Source organism: Archocentrus centrarchus, chromosome 9 (assembly GCF_007364275.1).
Source record: "Archocentrus centrarchus isolate MPI-CPG fArcCen1 chromosome 9, fArcCen1, whole genome shotgun sequence".
NCBI classification, from domain to species: Eukaryota; Metazoa; Chordata; class Actinopteri; order Cichliformes; family Cichlidae; genus Archocentrus; species Archocentrus centrarchus.
Genome location: NC_044354.1, coordinates 9,071,515 through 9,094,161, shown reverse-complemented (window position 1 = coordinate 9,094,161; position 22,647 = coordinate 9,071,515). Strand labels below are relative to the sequence as shown.

Genomic DNA, 22,647 nt, shown 5'->3' with positions numbered 1-22,647 from the left:
AAATGATTATTATTAAAATTATTTTGTTACATTACACTCTTGGTGATGTAAGGCTAAGTTGCAACAGCTCTGCCACAGAAACCCATTCCATGATGCTCTCTATGCATTGTTCTTGAGCTAATCTGAAGGCCACACAAAGTTTGGAGGTCTATAGTGACTAACTCTGCATAAAGTTGGTGACCTCTACACATTATGTCCATTAGCATCTGCTGACCCCATCATGTGATTTTATGTGGCCTATCGCTTTGTGGCTGAGTTGCTGTCATTCCCAATTGCTTCCATTTTGTTGTAATACCAGCAAGAGTTGTCTATGGAGGCATCATATCATGATACCACGCTGGAATTCACTGAGCTCCTCAGATTGACCCATTCTTTCACAAATGTTTGTAGAAGCAGTCTGCATGCCTAGGTGCTTGATTTTAAACCCTGTGGCCACGGAAGTGATTGTAATGCCTGAATTTAATGATCTGGATGGATGAGTGAATACTTTTGGCAACAAAGTGCAAGTCTGCTCCAGGTCTTTATTTAGTATCCATATTTACAGTAGACTTTAGCATGAAACATTACAGTCCCAGAGATTTCAAACCAATATAGGACTCAAACAAAGCTGAGGAGGGATTGACAAAAACCTTCTTTAGAGAGCCAATTTTCCTTTCTCAAACAGATGAGACTTCAACGGGGAGGATGTGCCATTTCTTTCTTCCAGGAGATTCTTCAAGAGGGCAAGTGTTTGAAATAATAAAATTAAAATGAAAAATGAAAAAAAAAAAAAAAAGCATTACCACATCTCTGGGGACCAAAAGACAACTCAGCCACAACGACGTAATTCTCACCCTCACTTCTATTTTTCAGTGCTTTACTCCTGTGTAGCCCAGAGTATAACCTGCTTATTCTATTTACATGAGGGGCAAGCAGCCGTTCAGAGCAAATTGAATTGAATCTCTCCTTATCTCTACTTCCTCCCTCAGCACTCTGCCCTGACTAAGAGGAGTCAATGGCTAACAGTGGATCCCATCTTAGCGTTGTCATGGATACGCAGGCTTTGGTCTCTCATGAGCTAGGGCCACTCAGGACCGTAAAGTGATTTTAGACTCTTTTTCTGGTTCTACTCTGGTTTATGGTAAGTCTCTGATGCTCCAGAGAGAAAACGAGGCCATGCAAGATGAGACTGGTTGCGCGAGAGCACTGATGCAGCAGTCCCACACATTCACCCACACCTTTCTCTGGAGGCTTGATCTGTCTTGGTGAGAAGCATGATTTTCTTAGACATCTTCATTAAGCAAGACTGTGCTTGTCATGTTATATAAAAAAAATAAAATTAAAAAAAAAAACAGGGAAGACTGGGGAAGGTAATTACAACAAATATTTGGGATGTGAATTTTCAGGAATTTTAAGGTGAATTTATATAATCAACAATATCAATCCCTGATATTTTTTCCAATTTAAAAAAGATATCCAATAGTAAGCCCCTCAAAAAACAAAAACAAAACAAACAAACTGTAAAAACAACAAAAATAACAAAATCCACACCCAAGAGGCTGGCATTTCTCATATTGATTTGTTGGTCTCAAACACACACACGCAAACAAACCATGTATTCAGCTCTATTTTCAATTATCCTCCCAAAGCTAAGTCAAAGCACAATAACAAGCTCATACAATTTAAATGTGCTGTGTACATAAAAAAAAGCCTCTGTTCTTTTCATCTATGTGATGTGTCCCGGCTACACTACTGCTCAGATGTAGTTCAGACAGGAGGTTCAACGGATGTGAAAGGATAAAGCACTAAAATAAAAAAATAAAAATCACACAAAACACACACACACACACACACACACACACATACAATGAACAGGTGCGTGGCACAAGCAAGCAGGCACACACGGACAGACATTGATATTCCTGTATCTGTAGAACGATTTTCACATCAATGAGAGCAGAGCGAGGCATGAAGTGAGCTGGCAGGAGGATAGAGGGAATCAAAGTGCCCTCTGGGGACGTGGCAAGCGTTTTTTCATGAGTTTGTGCTTTTTTAGGCTGTGCGCTTTGTCAAATCTCGTTAATCTCAAACTGATCAGTGTGCAGTGCTATCAAATTCCTAGAATAAACTACCAACAGTGGTGTCGCACACATATCCAACACATGGTTGTAGAAAATGCACATGCATGATATAACTGAAATAACAATCAGTACCTGGAAAGCACCAGCATACTTTCGGGAAGGAAATGAGGTGCGCCGACAACCTTTTGGCACCAAACTGATTCAACGCTCTTGAGATAAAGGGTTTTAGTTAAGCTGACTGCACTCCTGTTGACCGGCTGACCTACATTCAAATCACCAAAGAGGAACAGTATAAAAATATGTGCACACTTTAATTCTGTCTGGTTTACATTAAAAAATAAAAAGGTTACTACACTAATAGGTCCAAGATGTTATAAAGGTTCAGTACACCCTTGATTAAAAAGGCATTGGGTGGAATAAACAAAGAGCACTGCTAATTGTAACTTTTCAATAGCCTAAGTTTTGAGCACACAGCTACAGCTGTAATATATTCCTCGGTATACATAAACAGCACTCTCCACTCACAATTTGTCATGTAAATTTCTCCATTCAGAATACCATAACTAGTGCAGAAAACACTTCCTCTCTACTTCACATCAGATAGCTGTTGCTGCTACTGAAATAAAATAACTAAATAAATAAAAACAAGCCATACCCTTACTGTATACCAGGGATCCTCAAATCCAGACCTCGAGGTCCAGTGTCCTGCAGCTTTTAGATGTATCCCTGATCCAACACACCTGAATCAAATGGCTGAATTACCTCCTCAGTAAGTTCTCCAAAGTCCTGCTAATGACTTCTATATTTGATATCAGCATAGACACATCTAAAAGGTGCAGGACACTGGACCTCGAGGCCTGGATTTGAGGATCCCTGCTATATACTATCCTATACTACTGAAATTATTAACCTGTGAAAAAATGAAAATTCTTTATATTGAGCATTTCTAAATTCCTATGTAATTTTAGTTACATAAATAATACTGTCTTTAATGTCTGTAGGTAATCTTGCCAGGAAGTGATGAACTGTTCTTCAGCTGTTCCCCACACAGTCAACACTCGCCTCGACTCGAAGTGAGTATTTTACCACCTCGTGAATATTGTCCTAAAGCTGCATCCACACTGGAAGCAATGCGCAAAGCTGATGGCTGATCACTACCAGGCTCCAGTTGCCTAGGTAACCCTCCAATGTATTTACCACAAGGCCATATGTCAATCTGCGGCATCCTGCACTCTCACTGGTAGTTGCTTCAATCGCTCACTTGGAAGTTGAGAAAAGTTTATTTCGGGCCGCGCACACTTTTCTTTGCTTCGCCAGGGGTTATTCAGCCTGTAGTTGGTTGAAATCACCAAATATTCACTTTTTCTGGTCCCTAGTCGCCACGCTGCTACAAATCGCTTCCAAAAGAGAATTTTGATCACATAGTCTAGGCCAAAGGGTACAGATTCTCTTGTTGTCTGTCATTTTGACATTAGGGGTTATACAAATTCTATTATAATCCCTTCTTAAACATCCACTTGATTTGTACATTCAACTGTAAAACCCACACTACCGCAATAATGATTTATACCTACAAGAATGTGCATTTAAAGGGATGCAGAGAGAAAAGGTGAACAGAAATATTTTTTAAAATTTTATACCTTTTCTTTTTTGCAGATCTTACTAAAATACTGTGGCCATTGTGTGAACTATATATAAACCATTATGGGCACACTGTAAACTGGACTTATCAGTGCCATTTCAGCCAGAGTTTTGAACATTGCTTTCAAGAAAGTCACCAAGAGCAGACGTCACCAAGACTTTCGAAACATGGGATTCATGGCACTTGGTTCACAGGGAGAAAATCCTGCAGTACACGTTCCTTCTGCACCGCTGAGCAGCTGCACCGCTTCTGTGACCCATAGTGGTCCCATATGCACTCCAAGACCTTGAGGGATGATTCTAAAATTGAATGTCTGATGTTATTTTAAGAAAAAGATCAGATCTTTCGATTTATTGACAGCGTTGAATGTGATTGTTTTAAGTGTTCTAATTTGTGCCAATGACAGACAGCCTTTGTGTGTGTGTGTGAGTGTGTGTGTGTGCGTGCGTATATATACCACCAGACACCAGAAAAATGGTTAAAAAAAAATTATGAACCTCAATTAATTGCATTTGTTTGTTTTTAAATTGCTTTTAAATCAATATTAAAGACTAGATTAATATGGGCTGCAAAGCTTCAGCAGTTAACACTTTGATAGTGGAGTCATCTAAGTTTATAATCTTTACATCTCTGGATTTTATTTAGGTGTACAAGACCTGAAATGTGACAGTCAAGAGGTCAAGAGAAAGAGAGGATGTGGCTACAAGCAACAGGGCACGAGGATGACAGTGATACCGCTCTCTCATTACTGTGTTTATTTATAGCCTCTCCATCTTCCTCCCATTGTGCACTTGGCCGTGCACTGTTGCCACTTTCAGGGCAAAGCTCTGGTTATATCCCCTAACCCAGTACACTGACATCACGAGCAATCTGTTTCTCCTCAGTGGAAGCTTTTCTCGCCAGTGACAGATTTTATGTTATCCAGAAAATGGGAGACAGCCAGCCAATGTAAACCTTGACAACATTACACAACTAAAAATACATTCTTCAGATGACACACATTGCTCACCAAAGCACCTTGTATCATTTGGAATGGATTTCTCCACTCACAGCTCAAATGGCAATGTTTACATTTCAACTAACACATAAGCCTTCGTGCAATGTGCTTCAGATTCACATGATGGGCAGTTGTGAGGAAACTTTAACTTACAGTCAGACATTCAGTTTGTGCATATGTTCAGTAAATCTGTCTTTTATCATCATTTTATAGTCTCTCCACTGATTTTACATTCAGCCAGTTCATTAGACCTTATCCCTCTATCAGTGACATTTTCTGATGCTTTTGTATAAGCCATCAGAAAATGTCAGCATGACACTTGAATTTATGTACCGGTATATGTGAACTAGACTTACTCCTAAGAAAAGTCAATGCAGCCTTTAAAATGAGACATGATTTACTGTCTTATGTTCAGGAGGATGCTTTTAAATTGGAATAATATTTGAGCAACACCTACAGGTTATAGCCGGTTCAGGGAACTATTGCCTATAAACTACATGAATGTGAAGCAAACAAATAAGACAAAAGTTTACCAAAAACCAACTGTAAAGTGTGATATTGTCATCAAACTTTCAATTCATGAATGGAAGCGTAATGTTACATCTCCACACTGTTGTTAAATAGATGTGAAAATACAATATTATTAGTTTAAGGTTAATTATTACATTTTCCACTTTTCTTCCTGCAGAAGATGAGTTAATGCCTTTATAAAAATCTGTCCATTAATGTAACAACAATTTACAATTGCTTTAGTCAAACAAGTCCTGTAACTACTTGCTCTGGAGAGGTTTGACTGCAAAGTCAAAAAAACGTGACAATATAATAAAGAAAAATGGTTACTGCTTTGGACTACAGTGTGCAATATCCTTTTTGAGATACTGATTCCATGAAAGATTTTTAGTCAGTTAGCATGCAAGTATCACATTTCACCTTCTGGCAAATGTAACCCTCCTCATATGTTGTGCAAAACAGGAATATAAAGAATAAAATGCACATCTTATGCACACAAAATTTAATTCATAAACATCCTTAGGCAGGAAATGATGGAGAAAATCAGTGGTTTCTAATTACTACCTAAAAGTAGCTTGAGTAATTATGTCAGTGGAGGGCACAAGTCAAGAACAAGACTAGAAAACTCAACAAGGCATTGTAATTCATGCAAAAGAGATTAAAAAAAAATTGCCCATATCAAGGCACAAGGCAATCTGCACCACAGAAGACCACAGCAATGGTTTAAGACAATACCTAACATATATCCACCCATTTTCCTCCACTTATTGGGGCGGGGGTTTCACCCTAGACTGGTCACAGCCAGTAAAGCTGGAACTTACAACAAATAAAAAATCACTTAATTATTTTATTTTTTATTAGTAGATATATTTATCATATCACATATATGACGTATATTTTTGAGTTATGGACAAAAACATTTTATAACATCAGTGACGTCGATCTTTAACCAGCAAAGTATTTTCCAATCATGCTTGAACCCAAGTGAATGTTTGTGTCAGATGTAATTATATTCCCTCCAAGGGTTCCCGATTTCCTGATTTAATCACATTCACAACAATGGAACAGACATGAGGTCACAGTGACCTTAATCTTTGACCTTTAACCACCAGTTCATCTTCATTGGAAGGGCACATTTGTGCTGAGCAATTTAACAGCTATAGCATTCACCAGGATTATCTAAAAAATTATAATGATCCAGCCAATAAAAAACAACTTTACAAGTTTCCAAGTTATGATAAAATATATGATGAAATTAAATGTATTTTTTTAATTAAAAAGTAAAGTGTAAAGAGTAAAACAGGGAAAATATACACAATAATAATAATAATAATAATAATAATAATAATAATAATAATAATGTTTAAACCCTGAGTAACTGTAGTTTTTGTTTGTACAGCAGGAGGCTGATCTGGATATTAGACCTCTTGCCTAAAAGAATAAATAAAAGAAAAACACACTTAAAAAAATACCTTAATTCAATTCGTGTATGACCGGTTTGCTGTGCACAATAACACCCACACAACTACAATGAATTGCTACAAGAAAACAGTAGCGTCATCTACTGTGACTGATAGCCGAACAACAGCAGAAACCACCGCTTTGATTCGGTCTCTGGTGCACTGAATCCCACAATGCACTAGGGCCTTTCACTGTACCTGTGATAAGGGAATAACTGGACCAGCTGGATACCCTGGAACACTGAGCAATTGAATAGCAGGGTTGGGTTGCCTAGCAACCATGGAAGGAGCTGGTGATGATCTGGCAATTCTAGTTTTATTTTTATTTTTTGTAATTTGCTTTTGTGTTATCTTGTTTTCTGGCACCCTTACAATATCTAGGATTATAAATCTCATTTAAAAAAAAAAAAGAAAAAAGAAAAAAAAAGAAGACATATGCATCAAAACCGGCACATAAACCGCAATCTCCAGCTAGCTGTCAATGATCAGATGAGGTAGAGTTGAATATGTATGAGACAGATTTACAATGGTGTAAAATATTAAAAACAACAAAATGTTAATCAATTTATCTCCAAGATGTGTGAAATGAAGTCAGCTGGGGATCACTGCAGGGTTACTAATATAAACCAGGAGATCTTTTGAACTTGCTTCTCAGAATTGCCATCAATTTTTAACTGAAGTGGAGTCACTAGGTTACAACTCTGTTAGCCCCTCAGGGATTAAATGCTCTACACACACACACATTCACCGAGGCTCAGTGAATGAGTTGTTCGGGATTCAAATTAAAATGGATACTTTGATGACTGACAGTATGTAAATTGTTCAAAGGAATACTTTTAATGAAAGACATTTTTATATGCATATTAAGTAGATATTACAGATACTTTATATTCCCATCTTAGTCTGCAAGTTAAGTGCAATTCAAGCCCAGGGGAGAAAATTAAAGAAGAATGGGTTGGCTAAACAAAACTTTATTCAACAGGTTAATAGACATCACCTTTACTTATGAAACTCATTTTGAAACACTTCAATGTGTTGACATTATAGTAACTAATTAAATTCAGTGACCAGAATCACATTAATAAGAATGTGGGTTTTAGCTTGGCTATGACTACAGGACTTAATTTCACAGCTGATTAAGTATTTTCAAAACAAGACTTAAACTAATATAATCTAGATTTAATTTAATAAATCAATCTAGTTGTTTAGGCACAGCTACAACTACTGAAGTGTGACAAGAAAGAGGGAAATTGTTTCCCCAAAGTTCCCCAAGTCTTGTGAAGCTTTTTTCCCAATGTCTTGACATTTTTGCTCTTTTATAATCACTAATTGCTTTAACAGTTTGGGTTTTCTATGCTGCATACACCATTAAGCCACAACATTAAAAACCACTAACACGTGACATTGAACACGTCATTACAATGTAATGTGATGGCAAAGGTGTTCCCCAACAGCAGCAGGTGGCCACATACAGGCAAAGACACCACTATGCACCACAGAAATGCTCAGGAAATGCACAAAGATGATTACAGAGAGCTCAAGGTTTTGACCCAGTCTCCATACTCCCCAGACCCCCAGACTCTCCATATTCATCTGATCAAACATCTGCAGGAAGTGCTAGAATAAGCTTAATCCAAACAAGCCCCACCCTGCAATCCATAGTATTCAAAAGTTCCACTGTCATACACCACAGGACACCCTTAGACTCCCTGTGTCCATGCCCCAGCGGGTCAGAGCTATGGGGGAAGTCCCTACACAATATTAAGCAGGTAGTTTTATTATTAGGCAACTCAGTGTAAAAATAGAGAGAAAAATTCTGGTTCAGCAGACGTGCAGCACAAGCTTGCCACGCTAGCGTGAGCTGCAAAGCTGAGGTGCAAGTTAAATAAATAGCTTCAGAAACGCTTCACCCTGCCTGTTGCATACACCAAGACAACAGGGTCAATATTGATTCCAAAAATCACCAGATTTATAACTGACAATGCACTGAATCCTAAGGACAAATTTACTGGCATAGAAACTAATTGCTTCACTGAGAAAAAAAAAAGGCTCTTAATGGGGCCTTTCACTTTATAGTCAACGATAAATTGCCATAATGTCCGTATGTTATCTGCACTGCCATAAAGAAGGGACAATAAAAACTGTGCATCTAACAAATCACCAGGACAGAACTAAGTGTTCAGAGAGCTGTAATGGGATTCTAAGTTAGATATTTATTTAACATAAAGAACCTTTTGATATTTATCAGTCCACACACCAATTTTAAAGTGGATGTGTAGAAATGAGGAAGACCACTCACTTTAGGTCAGTGTTTGCTTGTCATAATTCCAAAAAACAAGTAAGTCAAATTATTACCCAAAGGAAGACTACACTCCAATTCAAAATTTGTAGATTCTATTTGATATCATTTATAAGACCACAGTACAAATTACAATGAATCACTCTTGGATATAAACAATTAGTTGATATGTTGATGGCATGTTTTGTAATTAGAGCACAATGTAAAAAAGGAGTGAAGTGGAAAAAAAACTTCAAAGACTAGTCTGAAACTGGCACAGCTATTTGACACAGTCTAGTTTTACAACTGGCAGGTGACGTCAAATTACATTAAAAAAAAAGATAAATTTAGTTCAGATGAAGATGCGGAGCTTTCTGTCCTAAAATAAAATGATTTGTGTCAGGCTCGAGAATGCATTTTAGGTGAGGTTAATTGACTGATGTGTGGCATCAATTCCTTACCTAAATAGAACATTTCATTTACCCATATGTGTCAAGTACTCTATTTAAAAATAAGTATACACTACTTTCCTATTCTAAATATTAAGTGAGGTTATCATTCTTAATAAATCAAACCATGACACTTCGCAGGCGCCATTTGTGCTCATAACTTCTTCTTTCTCAGATCTTGCAAACTGAAGTACACCAAGCATATCCCGGAAGCTGGCGTTGTTGTGATCTAAATCCGACATTCAATTTGTCATATTGGCCAGTCTGACTTTCTTTCCTACCATGCTTCCTGCTCACCACTAGGGTTTAATATTTTTCCCGAAAATGACATGGATCAAATCCCGGGAAATGAAGAGCCATTTCCCGGGAATCCCGGGAAAAAGTTTATTTATTTTTTTATTTTAATTAGGCCTTCTGTAGCCTGTGTCGGCCTTAACCTATTGTGATATTGTAGAGGTAGCTTTCCAGCTATGTCCTGTTATGCCCAGTAGGGGGTAACGTCGGCTTGATTAACGCAATAAAACCTACATCTCGACATTCGAGTGCTCGAGCTATGCGGTGTTGTATCGTTCCTCAACACTCCCTTAACAAATATAATTCGAATATTCCTGCATTGTACATGGAATTATACCAAGATATTTTACAACTGCTGGTGCAAAACAATACGGTTCATCTCCACAGCATTGATAAAGGCTCAGCCACTTGCGCTGTCGTGGCGACATCTGTTGGGCTATATCTCCACCAGTGGAACGCTGTAATAGTCATTGAAAAGTTAACTACCGTACTACACTATAATATGGCATAACACAGGGCCTTGAGTAATGCACTACGACTTGGTCATTGCCATTCTGGCAACAGCAAATTTATAACACCGTGTCTGAGGGTTAAAGTAGGTTCGCTGTGAATCGTCTATTGAAAAACTGGCCAATCCTTATAGCCTAAAAAAATATACATTTTACTCAACTCCATTTTAAAAGCGAAATATGTTAAAGCAATCTATTTCATGATAATTTCTTCACACATTAGGCCCGTATCCTAATTCATGATTGTTAGTAAGCGGCTGCAAACGAGGAAAAGAAACACTCGAAGTTAAACAGATATTTCTTTATTGTTCAGGGCAGGCATATTTTATAGGCTATATAATGCAATATAACAATATATAATAATATAAAATTATATAATACAAAATACCTTAGGGTAAACACATTGCCTACGATTTCAACAAATTAAAGAGGAAAAAAGCACAACTGTGTAATACCTCTATTAAAACGCTTGAGATGAAGCTGAAGCCTTAAACGGAGGCTGAACATGCCTGAAATGAAGAGTAATGCTTTTCGCATTAAACGAACCCTTCTCTCAACATTTCCTTAAATTTAACATTCTGAAGCTTTCTTTTCTTTCTGAAAGTCAAATCGACGCGCGCGACTTTTTTCCCGGTTTCCCGTCTAACGTTTCCCGGGAAACGGGAAATGGTTCTGATCGCATTTCCCGGGAATCCCGGATCTCGGGATTAAACCCTACTCACCACTACAGGCAAGAAATGTGACAAATGTATTTTATGAAAAACACTTCTATTTGTTCATCCAAATGCAGCCTGCGTTTATAATTCCTTTACACAGTTACCGCCAACAACAACAAAACAGATGATTTAGGTGATTCTAGACTCAAAAACATAATTGAATATTCAGTGCAACCAATTATATGTTATGTAAGCATTATCATTAACTCCAACAGCTGTAGCACATTTCTTAGTGCCAACACTATGAAAAACTTGTCTCAACCAGAAAACCATATACCAGTTCTCAAGGATTAATTAATAGAAACAGTTGTCATGATTCCAGTCAACATCATGCCCTTTCATCAATTCATTTTCTCATATCGTCACCTTGTTAAAATAAGTCGTTTTTTTAACAGAAGTTTTATTTTTGCCTAAATCATCTAGTTTTCTATGTTTGGCTCAAGTTTATTGTCTTTTCTGAAAACCCTGAAAAAAACGACGCGGGCCATTATTTTAACATATACATAATGAGGGATAATGAGGCACCCAAAACAGACTCTACCATTGGGAAGTGTCCAGAGGTGTCCAGGAAGAACCCTAGTCAGAAGCCTGAATAATCTTAATTCTACCATCAGATGAAGCTCATTTGTACCTTTTATATTTCATTTTTCAGTGATTACATACAGCAGATGGCCACAGGTGACAGCAGGACCATAGGTAACCTGTAAAATGCCAGCTTTACCTTCACTCTCAGCTCTCTCTTCATTACAGCAAACCAGTACAATATCCATATTGCTGCAAATGCGACCCATATTTCAGTATCCTGCTCACCTCTAGCCCCACTAAAGAACAAAATCCTGAGGTAGTGTAACTCCATCACTCAGGGCAGCAACTCCTCCCCAGCCTGGAGCGGGCAGTTGACTGTTTTACATCAAATGCCACGGGCAAGCTCCACGACCAGGGCTTTTCTGAACAGCATTAGTCATGAATGGATGGTAAACAGTTCAAATGAAATGGCTCCTTTATTATCAACACTCAAGTGGTAAGTAGAACACATCGCAGCTCCATGGCGACAAAATGTACCCATTTGGTCTCAGAGATCCCTAATCAGCAGCAGATTAAATCTCAGGTCCAGCAACAATAGAATAATTGAAAATGTGCTCTGTGGAACTCAGATTTATGAGAGACCCTTTTCTACAAATTTATTTTCAGAAAGTACCAGCTTTTTATGGTTTTTCGCACACGGTTTTTCTCCCTGCTGCTCTCTGAAGCAAGCCATATCTATATGCGAGGTGTGAAGCTGTGTGTTAGGCTGAGAAAGAGACAAACACACATACACGTGGAGGGAAGAGATACGCAATAACATTTTTCTAAACTGTCAAATGCTAGACAGGTGGGTAAGCAGACAGAATTCAATTTCATTTCAGTTTTATTCACAACGACAGTCATCTCAGGGAACTTTGAAGACCTTACCATATTATGCAGTGAAACTAGGTATGTCACAGACACCCTAGAAATAGCTGGACACACTCAATTGTTGGCCATACACACAGATCTAAAAACTCAATCTATTTCTAATATCTGAGGTCTAACAGTTACATTACAAGGAAAAAAACTTTTCCCTGTTCAAAGGGACATTTTCAGCCCACAAACATATGCACTTGACCGTCCACCTTTAATAAGCCTCTAACAAACATTGTTATGTACATTAAGGGTTTTTAGACTTTTTATTTCTATCAGCTACAACATGAAGCATTTTCCACAGGTCCAAATCATTTCACTGAGCTTTATCTATATTAGATTTTAAATAAGTTATATGGCCAAAACATTAGGATTTATAATAACCAATATACTGTAAACTAATAATGCCATGATTATATAACATTTAAACTGATATTCACTTTAATTATACACATTTGATGTAAACAGCCTGCTCTCTCATAATGGCTGCTATCCTCCGCCTCGTCTTACTAGTTAACTCCTCCTGGTCTTCTCTTTGTATCTTGAGAAGAGTTTTTTGAGAGTTTAAAATGTTTCCTAATATTCTGGACTGATTATGCGTCTGAGTTAAAAGTGAGTATTACCATTATCCACTTGCATGGGCACTAGCTATATGAACCTGGTCAAACCAGCTGTAGGATATAATTTTTTTTTAAGCACTGGTGACTTATAGAAGAAGCCAATAGGATGAGGTCCAGGAGGCACAGTCTTAATTTAAAATGTATAAGTCTTACTAGTGTTTAGCCAGCTAGTGGACCTAGAACAGTTACATTCATAGTAAATGAAAACCTAAATAATGCATGTAATGTGAAAGTGATGTGTATATTTCATCCATATCAATCCACCCATAGTTTGAAGCGATATGTTCTAAACAGGTTCAGACATTAAAAAGCATGCAACTATGTTGCTGGAATTACATACCTCAACTATTGTGGTTTTGGCTGCCTTGCACATAGGCTGGTTGAAGTTCCTAGCTGTTTTCCTAACACAAGGCAAGACATATATGTTGAATCAAACATAAAAAGGTAATAAACATAATATATAGATGAAAGATAAAAGTGATTTAAAAATCTCTCAATGTGATGTCCATTATCTTATAGCCTATTTAGACTGATAGTTTACCGGAGGACACTGCTCTCTTGTGGTGAAGAACTTTACTACATCTAATTCAGATTGGTTCAATTTATGTTATTCATGCTACATGAAGGGCCTATAGATAACTTACACTGTGTTAAAACTGAAAACAATATCAAAAGACAAGAGTAAACTGAGCGCATTATGCAGATTCTTCTTTTACAGCATCTATGTATATTATTGAACTGAACTACATAAGTAGTAAAGACTGATGATCCCAGGCCCTGTCCAAAAAATATGGTCTGGATAATTGAAACTGATGTAGATACTAAAGTATGTCCAGAGACTGAGAGCAAATAAGAACTAAAATAGCTATCAAAGGCTGAAAATGCACTGATTAGAATGGTTTCATTTGGTCTTCAAAAATGTCACAAAAATAAAAATGGTCACATGAGTGCTCACCAACATCTCAAAATCAAGGCAACGCTAATATAACACAACATTCCATTTCATTAATTACCTGAAAACAACGTTCCCTGCCTTGTCAGCTTTCCATGCTTTGATCAGTGCAAAATCTCCAGTGATGGCCTTCTCCATGATGTAGTGCCTACCACCGAACTCCCTCACCTGTGTACAACCAGGTGAAAGGTTACTTACTGGATGAACTTGAAGATGAACACAGTGAGCAGAAATGGCCATTGTAGGTGAGTCTGAACTTTGTCATGTTATAAATTCTGAAGCACTGAAATAAATTATTCATGGCATCACATTACACCGCCTGTGTGAGAGCTTCAAAATTATTTTACAATTCAAAATATACATTTTGAAAAGGTTCTTTTCCTCAGACATGAGACATGTTTTTCATACCGATGCATAAATGTGATTTATTCAACGCCCTTTGCACATTCACTGTATAAAGAAGCTAGATTTCAGTGCTTCTATAGACTATGCAACAGATCAGACCAGATCTATTGGGAATCTGTGCATTATGAGGATAATTCAAGGCTAGTATCATTTAACCCACTCAATTTCAAAGCCACAACAGGGATAGCACTCTCACCTCTCTTTTCTCACTGGCAATGGAAATGCTACCATCTTTGTTGTACTTAATAGGAGAACCTCCCTCTTGGATAAGAGTGCCATAGCCAGTAGCAGTGAAGAAGGCTGGAACCCCAGCTCCCCCTGCCCTGATCCTCTCTGCAAGAGTACCCTGTGGGGAAAAAAAGTGACAGATTATTAGAGGAATACAACAGAAATCCAGATAAATGTCCACAGTAGGTTTGTGAAAAACTGTATAAGCCTTTTTGCTAGATTTTTTTGACCAACCTGTGGAGTTAGTTCCACTTCCAACTCCCCTGACAGATACTGTCGTTCAAATTCTGCATTCTCTCCAACATACGAGGAGACCATCCTTTTGATTTGCTTAGTCTGGAGCAGCAGGCCCAGGCCAAAGTTATCCACTCTAAGGAAAACATACACACAGCACTAACTTACTAACATTTTAACTTGAGCAGTTTTGTATAGATTTGATGATGCCTATAACATAAGCTGATCTAAAGGGATACATGTACTATCATTATTATTACATTTCATGCTAATATGTAAATTTGAAATGAATACATTTTTATTTTTTTTACTTGATATTAAAGTATTTTTCTGTCAATATTCATTTATTTCTACCAACCATGCTTCTTTTTCCTCATACGAGACTATGAATGTCCTCTCTTCCTGCAGTTTCCAGCATTTCTCATGTTACTATGAATCCTTAGAGAGGTTATTCAAGGTTGTAACTCAGCCGAGCTGAAACTGATATGGTTCCCTTTTCTGATCTTAAGGCAAACCAAAGACAGTCACAGTCCAACTGTGGCCTGTTCACAGCTATAATCACAGCACATTTGACCAAACACAGCTGCAGAGAATGGGGTTGCCACTGAGTCACATTTTTCTGAGCATATCTTTGTTTATTGTCCAGCAAAAATAACTGCACTTGAAAAAAGCTGTGAAACTCACACTAGTCTCAAGTCTGTGTTACACCTGCGGCACATAGGTTGTCACATATTTAGGCCACCATACCTGGACAAACCATTATGACTCGACAGCAGGAAAACCTCTTGTTGTGAATACTCTCTTCAAGCCTTCTGTGACAAACGGAAATTGTTGAGGGTAACCGTTTGATCAGCTGTGACAGGGCTGGCTTTGTGTGGCATTAAAGCTCTTTCAAAAACACACAAGAGTCACTTCCTACCAAACAGCTTACGTCACAGAAAACAACCTTTTTAAAACACATGGCAATCTAATCAAGTCAGTTTCAATCTGACTGACCTGCATTTTTAAAGGTTTTAAACATATGTGCTTTACATTAATGCAACCAAAAACTCTGTTTCTCTCTTACACTGCTCTAACTAATCAAAGCCAATAAGAAAGAGAGTAAGTTGTTCCTCTTTTTTTTATCTTTTGTCCTTAATGTAACTCTAAACTCAGGTTATCTGACATGATATCCAGGCCATGTGCTCTCAAACTACATGGTCTCTCTCACTCACACACACACACACACACACACACACACACACACACACACACACACACACACACACACACACACACACACACACACACACACACACACACACACACACACACACACACAAACCACCGGTGTTACAACACATAATGGATACACTATACAAAAGTTTTGGCACTATTAACGCATGTTAATATTTTGTGATCTTGTTTGTGTGAAGCTAATGTGTATGGAATGATGTTTGAGGACTAAAAGCTCTTCAGGCAAATACTCAGTGCTCATTCATGAGAGCAGAATCCAGCAGTGATCTTGAGCACAAGTGTCACCGCCTTTTATACAGAATCTATTTGGTTTGTGTGAAATTCTGGAACAGCTGATTATACAGTAAGTATAAAGCTGCAAGGGGAGGCGGTTCTGTCACAGCCCAATAATCTCCTTTTGTATAGCTGAATCCTTCTCATCTCATAGAGGGCATAAAGGGCCAGCTGTTCAGTTTCATGTGAAGTAAAATATGAGTGTTTCTCTCACCCAGCAGCAGTGAGACAAAACACTCAAGCTTCCTATACTGCTACAAAAGTCAAAAGACCAAAGATTTATCCTCACTTAAGGATCGTTTTAAAAGATAGTGACACAACACAACCAATATTCCAGGATTGTATCATCTAGATAAAAAAATATTTTTAACCTCTCAGGTAGGATTTGCATACCTGGCAATGGAGCGAAGCAGCATTTCCCAAGCTAGAATTACACTTGCTTTCCCTCCTACCGAAATAAGGTCAGCAATGCCTACTGCCCAAATAAGCAAATATAATTTTTATTTTAAAAAAACGTCCACAGTAAAGTTAAGTCAACTTCTGTTTAACATAATTCATAGGTTATGGCATTTCTTTTATGCAGTAAGACAATTATGGACACATAATTATATTCAAACAGTTTGTAGAAGTTTGTTCCTGCCACTTTACGAGCAAATACACTTATGCAGTCTTGTCACTGAAGACAAATTTGACTTATTAAAGCTACTTGAATGCCCACCACTGATATATGTGCACTATTAATTTTCCCAAGGGGCCACAAGAGAAACTGGGACTGTCGTGGAGAGTGACACCAATAAGCTGAACTCAACTCTGCTCAATATTAATTGTATCTCTTTATAAGCTTAATGTTGCAGCCCTCTACAACAGTCCCAGTTTCTCATGTGTCCCTTAGGGAAAAATTAATGGACCACCCGTGACTAGGATCCATGATGGAATGCCATGTAAAAGCATTGTTGTCTTAAAACTAAATGTATTCTCCAAGAGTTTAGGTTTTAGGTTTAAATCATTATCTTCAAGGTTTCTGAGCAAACACTTGAATTAAATGTTTACTGGATTTCGACTGGGTTTCAATTTCAGATGAAAGCTGCAGTTTGAACAGTGAAGTCATCAGTGACAAGCTGAATATGGTTTCTGTGACGTAAATTGTCCTAGTTCTTTTTTTATTTTAACAGTTTTATAGCAAGATATCTACTCTTTAATGGCATACTGTTTTTAAAAAACGTATCTCTGGCAAAAAAAAAAAAAAAAAAAAGCCTTTGGTTAGTACTTGCCACTGTACTCTGTCTGCATATTATGGTAGGCAATAAATAAGACAAAACATTTACTTATCTAATAGCTTCTGAGCATCTCTCTAGCTCAACAGTACTTGCATGACAATACACCATCACAAGCCCAAATCAACCAAGGGATATAAGCAGGAATTTCAAGTTTATGTGCAATTATGTGGTTTCGTTAATGCATATGACCTCATGAAACAACAAATTTATTTCAACTGGGGGGTCTTTGCTTTGCTGTACTGGAAAAAAACAAAAAACACACAAAAAAAACCAAACAAACAATGAATGCTACTATTGTAACAAGCATGTACAAATCATGTCCACTTCCACACATACTTACCCTGCATTGTTACTGACTGCAGTGAGGCCCTTAACACCAGTCTTCAGTAAACTGTTAATAAGATTCTCCGGAATACCGCATAATCCAAAGCCTGACGTGGAAAACAAAAAAGTAAGTGATGCAAACAAGTGAGAAATGGAAGAAATACAAATTTAAGATACAACTTTCACCTTAAAGAATTTGAAGATTACTTTAAAAAAAAAAACTGATGACCAAACCTACAATAGGAATATGCAATATACACACTCATCCATTCATATGAATGGGTGTGTCCAAACTTTTGACTGGTACTGTCAAACAGTGAAAATGTCAGAAGTATATACTAATGTATTTACTTTCCTAGTTAAGTAGTGTTAATTATTTCCATTCAAATTTAAAATATTTGGTAGAGTTCAAGAACTGATAACTAATCTATCTTATTAATCTACTGTTACTGGTACTAAAACAACCTGGAAGGATTAGTCAAACTAGAACAGATATAAAAGTTTTAAAAAATGAACAGAAAAATGTTATAACTTCCTGTTTTGTCTTCACTCTTTCAGCTGATAGCTGTCTGCTTACAGTACTAAACAAAATTCTTGAGCCACCCCTGATTTCTTTATGTTTTGTGAGGAAAAATAAGACATGGGTGAAGTGATTGATTGAAATGTGTGAAAATAAAATGAAATACAGTATATTACACAAAAAACAGAGTAAAACTGTACAAATAAAACATGCATGAAAGTCAATATTTGACCACATTTATTCTTCAACACAGCCTGAACTCTCTTAGGTAAGCTTTGCTGTCATTTCTTTAAGTAGCCTTCAGGAATAGTCCTCCAGGCTCCTTGAAGGACATTCAAAGCTCTTCTGTGGATATCAACTGTCTTTTGTTCCATTTTCTGTAAAGATGATCCAGCACTGCTTCAGTAATGTTGTATTCCGGGCTCTGGAGAGGCCAATCATTAACTGATAGTGTTCCATTTTCCTATCCAGGAATGTTTTTACTGAACTGGCAGGATCACTGCCACGCTGGAACATAAGCAAACAGATCAACTGCAGGGCCAGATGCATCTCTCAGGTTCTGCGCCTGAGAGATGTAAATTTCTAAAAGACATAACTTTCACATACTGCTCCTCTGTTATCAATAGTTGTTTTTAGGCCCGTCTCTTCTTTTGTCCTCCAATTGTCCAGTTTCCTCAATTTATTTTGAGGACTGTCTCTCAAGACCAATTTAAGAAATTACAACTTTAGGCTAATTCATTCATAGCAGTATGAGAATTACATTGTGATTTGAACTGTCATTCAGTGCTCTCCTCCTGGGACGGCCTTCTGAACTGGATTTTGGATCAAAGTCCAAACATAGGACATCTCTGATGTTGCAGTTACATCATATGTTGTAAAAGACTTTTATTTGTAAACATGGATACATTTAAGACATTTTAAGATCATTTCAGGACCTTAAAATGACATAAATACATGTTTCCCTTTAAGGATTAGGGACATGGCAGATTCGGACCGAATATTTAAGGAAAAACAATGATCTTGTCAATTACACCAAATCACACAGGAAAACCAAAGTCCAATCAGTTTGGATCAAGCCCAAGTATTTCTAGTCTTGTTTTTGTTTGTCCTTATATTACACAGAGTGAGGCCTTATTCTCCATGTGTTTTTTTCCCTTTGATATAAGTGTGTCATAATGGAAAATATTTAACAATGTCACTGTGAACATGACTATAAATAAAAGCAGTGGAATGTGTGTGCACTCAGTGCACGGATGATAGTCAACCAGCATTGTAGAGACAGTTTAGAATCATTTGTTGTAAATTAGACATTACATATATTATAACACATTCACCTGCCACTTCATCAGGTACACCTGTTCAACTGCTTGTTAACGCCAATATCTAATCAGCTTTTCATATGGCAGTTACTCAGTGCATTTAGGTGCATAGACATGGTCAAGATGACACACTGAAGCACTGGACTGTGTAAGAAAGATGATTTTAAAGACTTTTAAAGACAACATCTCTAGGGTTTACAGAGAAGGCTCAGAAAACGAGAAAATATCCAGTGAACAAACCAAAACTGGGCAATAGAAGACTGTTGTCTGGTTTAATGAGTTACTTTTTCTGCTGCTGACATTTGGATGTTAGATCTATCTTACGGTGTATCAACAGTTCAGTCTGGTAGTGATGGTAATGGTGTGGGGGATTTTTGTTTTTTTTTTTGTCACACTTTGGCTTTCTTAGTGCCAACTAAGCACCATTTAAACGCCACAGCCTACCCAAGAACTGGTCCTAACCATGTCCACCCTTTGTCATGGCTGCTTCCAGTAGTACAATGCACAATGTCACAAAATTAAAAAAATCTCAACCTGGTGTCTTGAACACGATGAGGTCTCTGTACTCAAATGGTCTCAACAGTCCCCAGATCTCGATCCAATAGAGAGCCTTTGGGATGTGGTGTAATGAGAGATTTGCATGATGGATGTGCAACAACTGTGTGATGCCATCAGGTCAATATAAACCAACAATCTCAGGAATATTTCCAGCACTTTGTTAAGTCTATGCCACAAAGAATTAAAGCAGTTCTGAAGGTATAGGAGGGTCCAACACAGCGCTAGCAAGGTGTACCTAATAAAGTGTCCAGTGAAAAGAATTATCATGCATCAAGCAACAATCCTACAATGTTATGGTATGTTCGTGAAAGTACTCCATATTACCTCCCACAAGAATGGTAGCTCCATTAGGGATATCTTTCACTGCTTCTACAGGATCTGAGTAGAACTTTGAACTTTTCTGGCTTGATGTGGAAAAGTAAGAGCCACAGGTCTGTAGAAAGCAGGAGAGAGGCACATCAAACTTGCATTTATAAAAATGCTCCATCAGAAACACCATAAAAAAAATCTAAATCTAAATAAAAGCATAGAATAAGGCTTAAACGCTGATCACATGTTAGTACAGTTCAAATCCTGTTTGTTCTGTAGCAGAAAGGAAAAGTCAACCTAACTGCTGAACAAATCCTACAACAAAAGGAGATGAGATTTAGGGTAGCACACAGCCAAGAGCCTCAAACCAACAGTTAGCAGAGGATTCAAGTTTAAAACCATGTGTTAGGACTCACTCAACTAAAATTGTGCTTGTGGCAGTCAGAACAGTGCGAACCACTTGTTTCCAGTTTTTCTTATCTCACACAGTAGCTAAGTTCAAAGCAATTTAAACCATGAGGGGCTGTTAAAATCTCAGATATCACACAGATCGCTGCAATCACGCTGCGCTTACTGTGTGGGTGATAATTAACCAGCATTCTAGAGAAAGTTTAAGTTCACTTTGCTGTTGCCATTACACACAAACACACCGTTACACATAAGCTTTTTGTTAATTAGCAAAACGTGCATGCATCGAGCTTCTTGTGTAACCATCCCACAATCTCGGAGCAGCTTGTGAAAGTTTTGGGCACTAACTAAAACATGTGGTGGACATTTTTATGTAAAGCTATGATTATATGGGGTTGAGAACTTCGTTTTCTCCCACAATACACATACACATACCTTGGTCGGCTCAAATGATCTGATTCAGGTGATGCTAGATTTTGCCAACAGTTTGTGATATGATTGCAAAATGTGCTGTAGTGAGAGTAGCCGCAAGGGTATGCGACCTGCAGGTTAAGGTCAGCCAACAATATTACAGAAACGCAAACTTAAAACAAAGCACAAACGATGGTTTGGTTAATTACGTGGTTTAATATTTAAACAATGAATTTAATGAGAGTAAAATCATAATTTCATATTTTCATACTGGCCTGGTTTTTGCAGCACTATCATATCAACATTTCTACAACGCGTTAACGTCGCTGTTGTTATACTGACCTTGCTCAATTGGTGGACAGCGAAGGTTAATGTGGATCTGTGGTGGGTTTTCAAGAGTATATTTTCCGCTCTGCACAAAGCTTTGAGGGCTGCCATGATTTGGAGCTACAAACTGTGGGTGGGCGGAGGTGCAGGGTGAGAGTTGACTGGACCTTTAACTTGGGTAGCCGAGGGTCGCAAAATGAGGCTATACGTAAACCCAGCTCGGCGCCACGATGTCATTGGCTGTTTTCAAACAGGGACGGAGACGCGCTTCTTCGTCGTCATATTTCGTGGCAGATTAGGCACGGTTTAGTGCACTGTCGCCCACTGTTGGCGCTGTAATGTCATTGCCGTTTATACTCTGGAGCGCCATGAAGAAAACTGCACAGCATGCAATGCATCAGTCTCTGCGTGCAATCTCCGTGTTTCCCCACTGCATCCCATTCTCACAATTGATGACTCAGTCTCGCACTAATGATGCAGTGGCACCCTAGCCTGCATTCTCTCTAGACTTATCCAGGCCATCAACCCTGACATCTGCTGGCTCATAAAAACAGTTAAACAATCAGAACTCCACTAGCATAAAAATAGTTGGAAGAGTTCTTCAAAGGCTATTCAGTTTTACAATCATTTGGTCCTGAATTTGCACATAATATTATTATTGGCACCTCCTATATTTCCAGCAGAAGTATTTTTGGATACTTTCTATAGTGCAGCCTTAGCTGCCTGCAGCTGTGGCCTACACAACAGCCAAACTGATCCCTTTCTAGTTTTGGCTGCTGATCTATACATCAAGCACCCATAGTCAGAAAAAATACTCTTATCGTAATTCATCAGAAGCAGACTCCAATCTGACTCCCAAGCATCTCATATTTTGTACACTGTCTTGTAATT

At 37.9% G+C, this 22,647-nt stretch overlaps 1 protein-coding gene across 2 annotated transcripts in view; it reads right to left on the bottom strand.

Moving 5' to 3' along the window:
- Window positions 1-22,647, bottom strand: part of oxct1a (3-oxoacid CoA transferase 1a) — a 63,103-nt gene that overhangs the window by 38,746 nt on the left and 1,710 nt on the right. Inside the window, exons 1-7 of one of the 2 annotated variants that reach the window (XM_030737118.1) lie at window positions 21,772-22,002; window positions 20,626-20,734; window positions 17,921-18,011; window positions 14,795-14,930; window positions 14,529-14,678; window positions 13,989-14,095; window positions 13,316-13,376 (exon numbers count right to left, since the gene is read on the bottom strand). In XM_030737118.1, the coding sequence (XP_030592978.1) occupies window positions 13,316-13,376; window positions 13,989-14,095; window positions 14,529-14,678; window positions 14,795-14,930; window positions 17,921-18,011; window positions 20,626-20,734; window positions 21,772-21,867 (750 nt within the window). In that variant the 5' untranslated portion in view covers window positions 21,868-22,002. Of the gene's footprint in view, window positions 1-13,315; window positions 13,377-13,988; window positions 14,096-14,528; window positions 14,679-14,794; window positions 14,931-17,920; window positions 18,012-20,625; window positions 20,735-21,771; window positions 22,003-22,647 lie in introns of those variants that run through there. The other variant, XM_030737119.1, reaches the window with a different exon arrangement.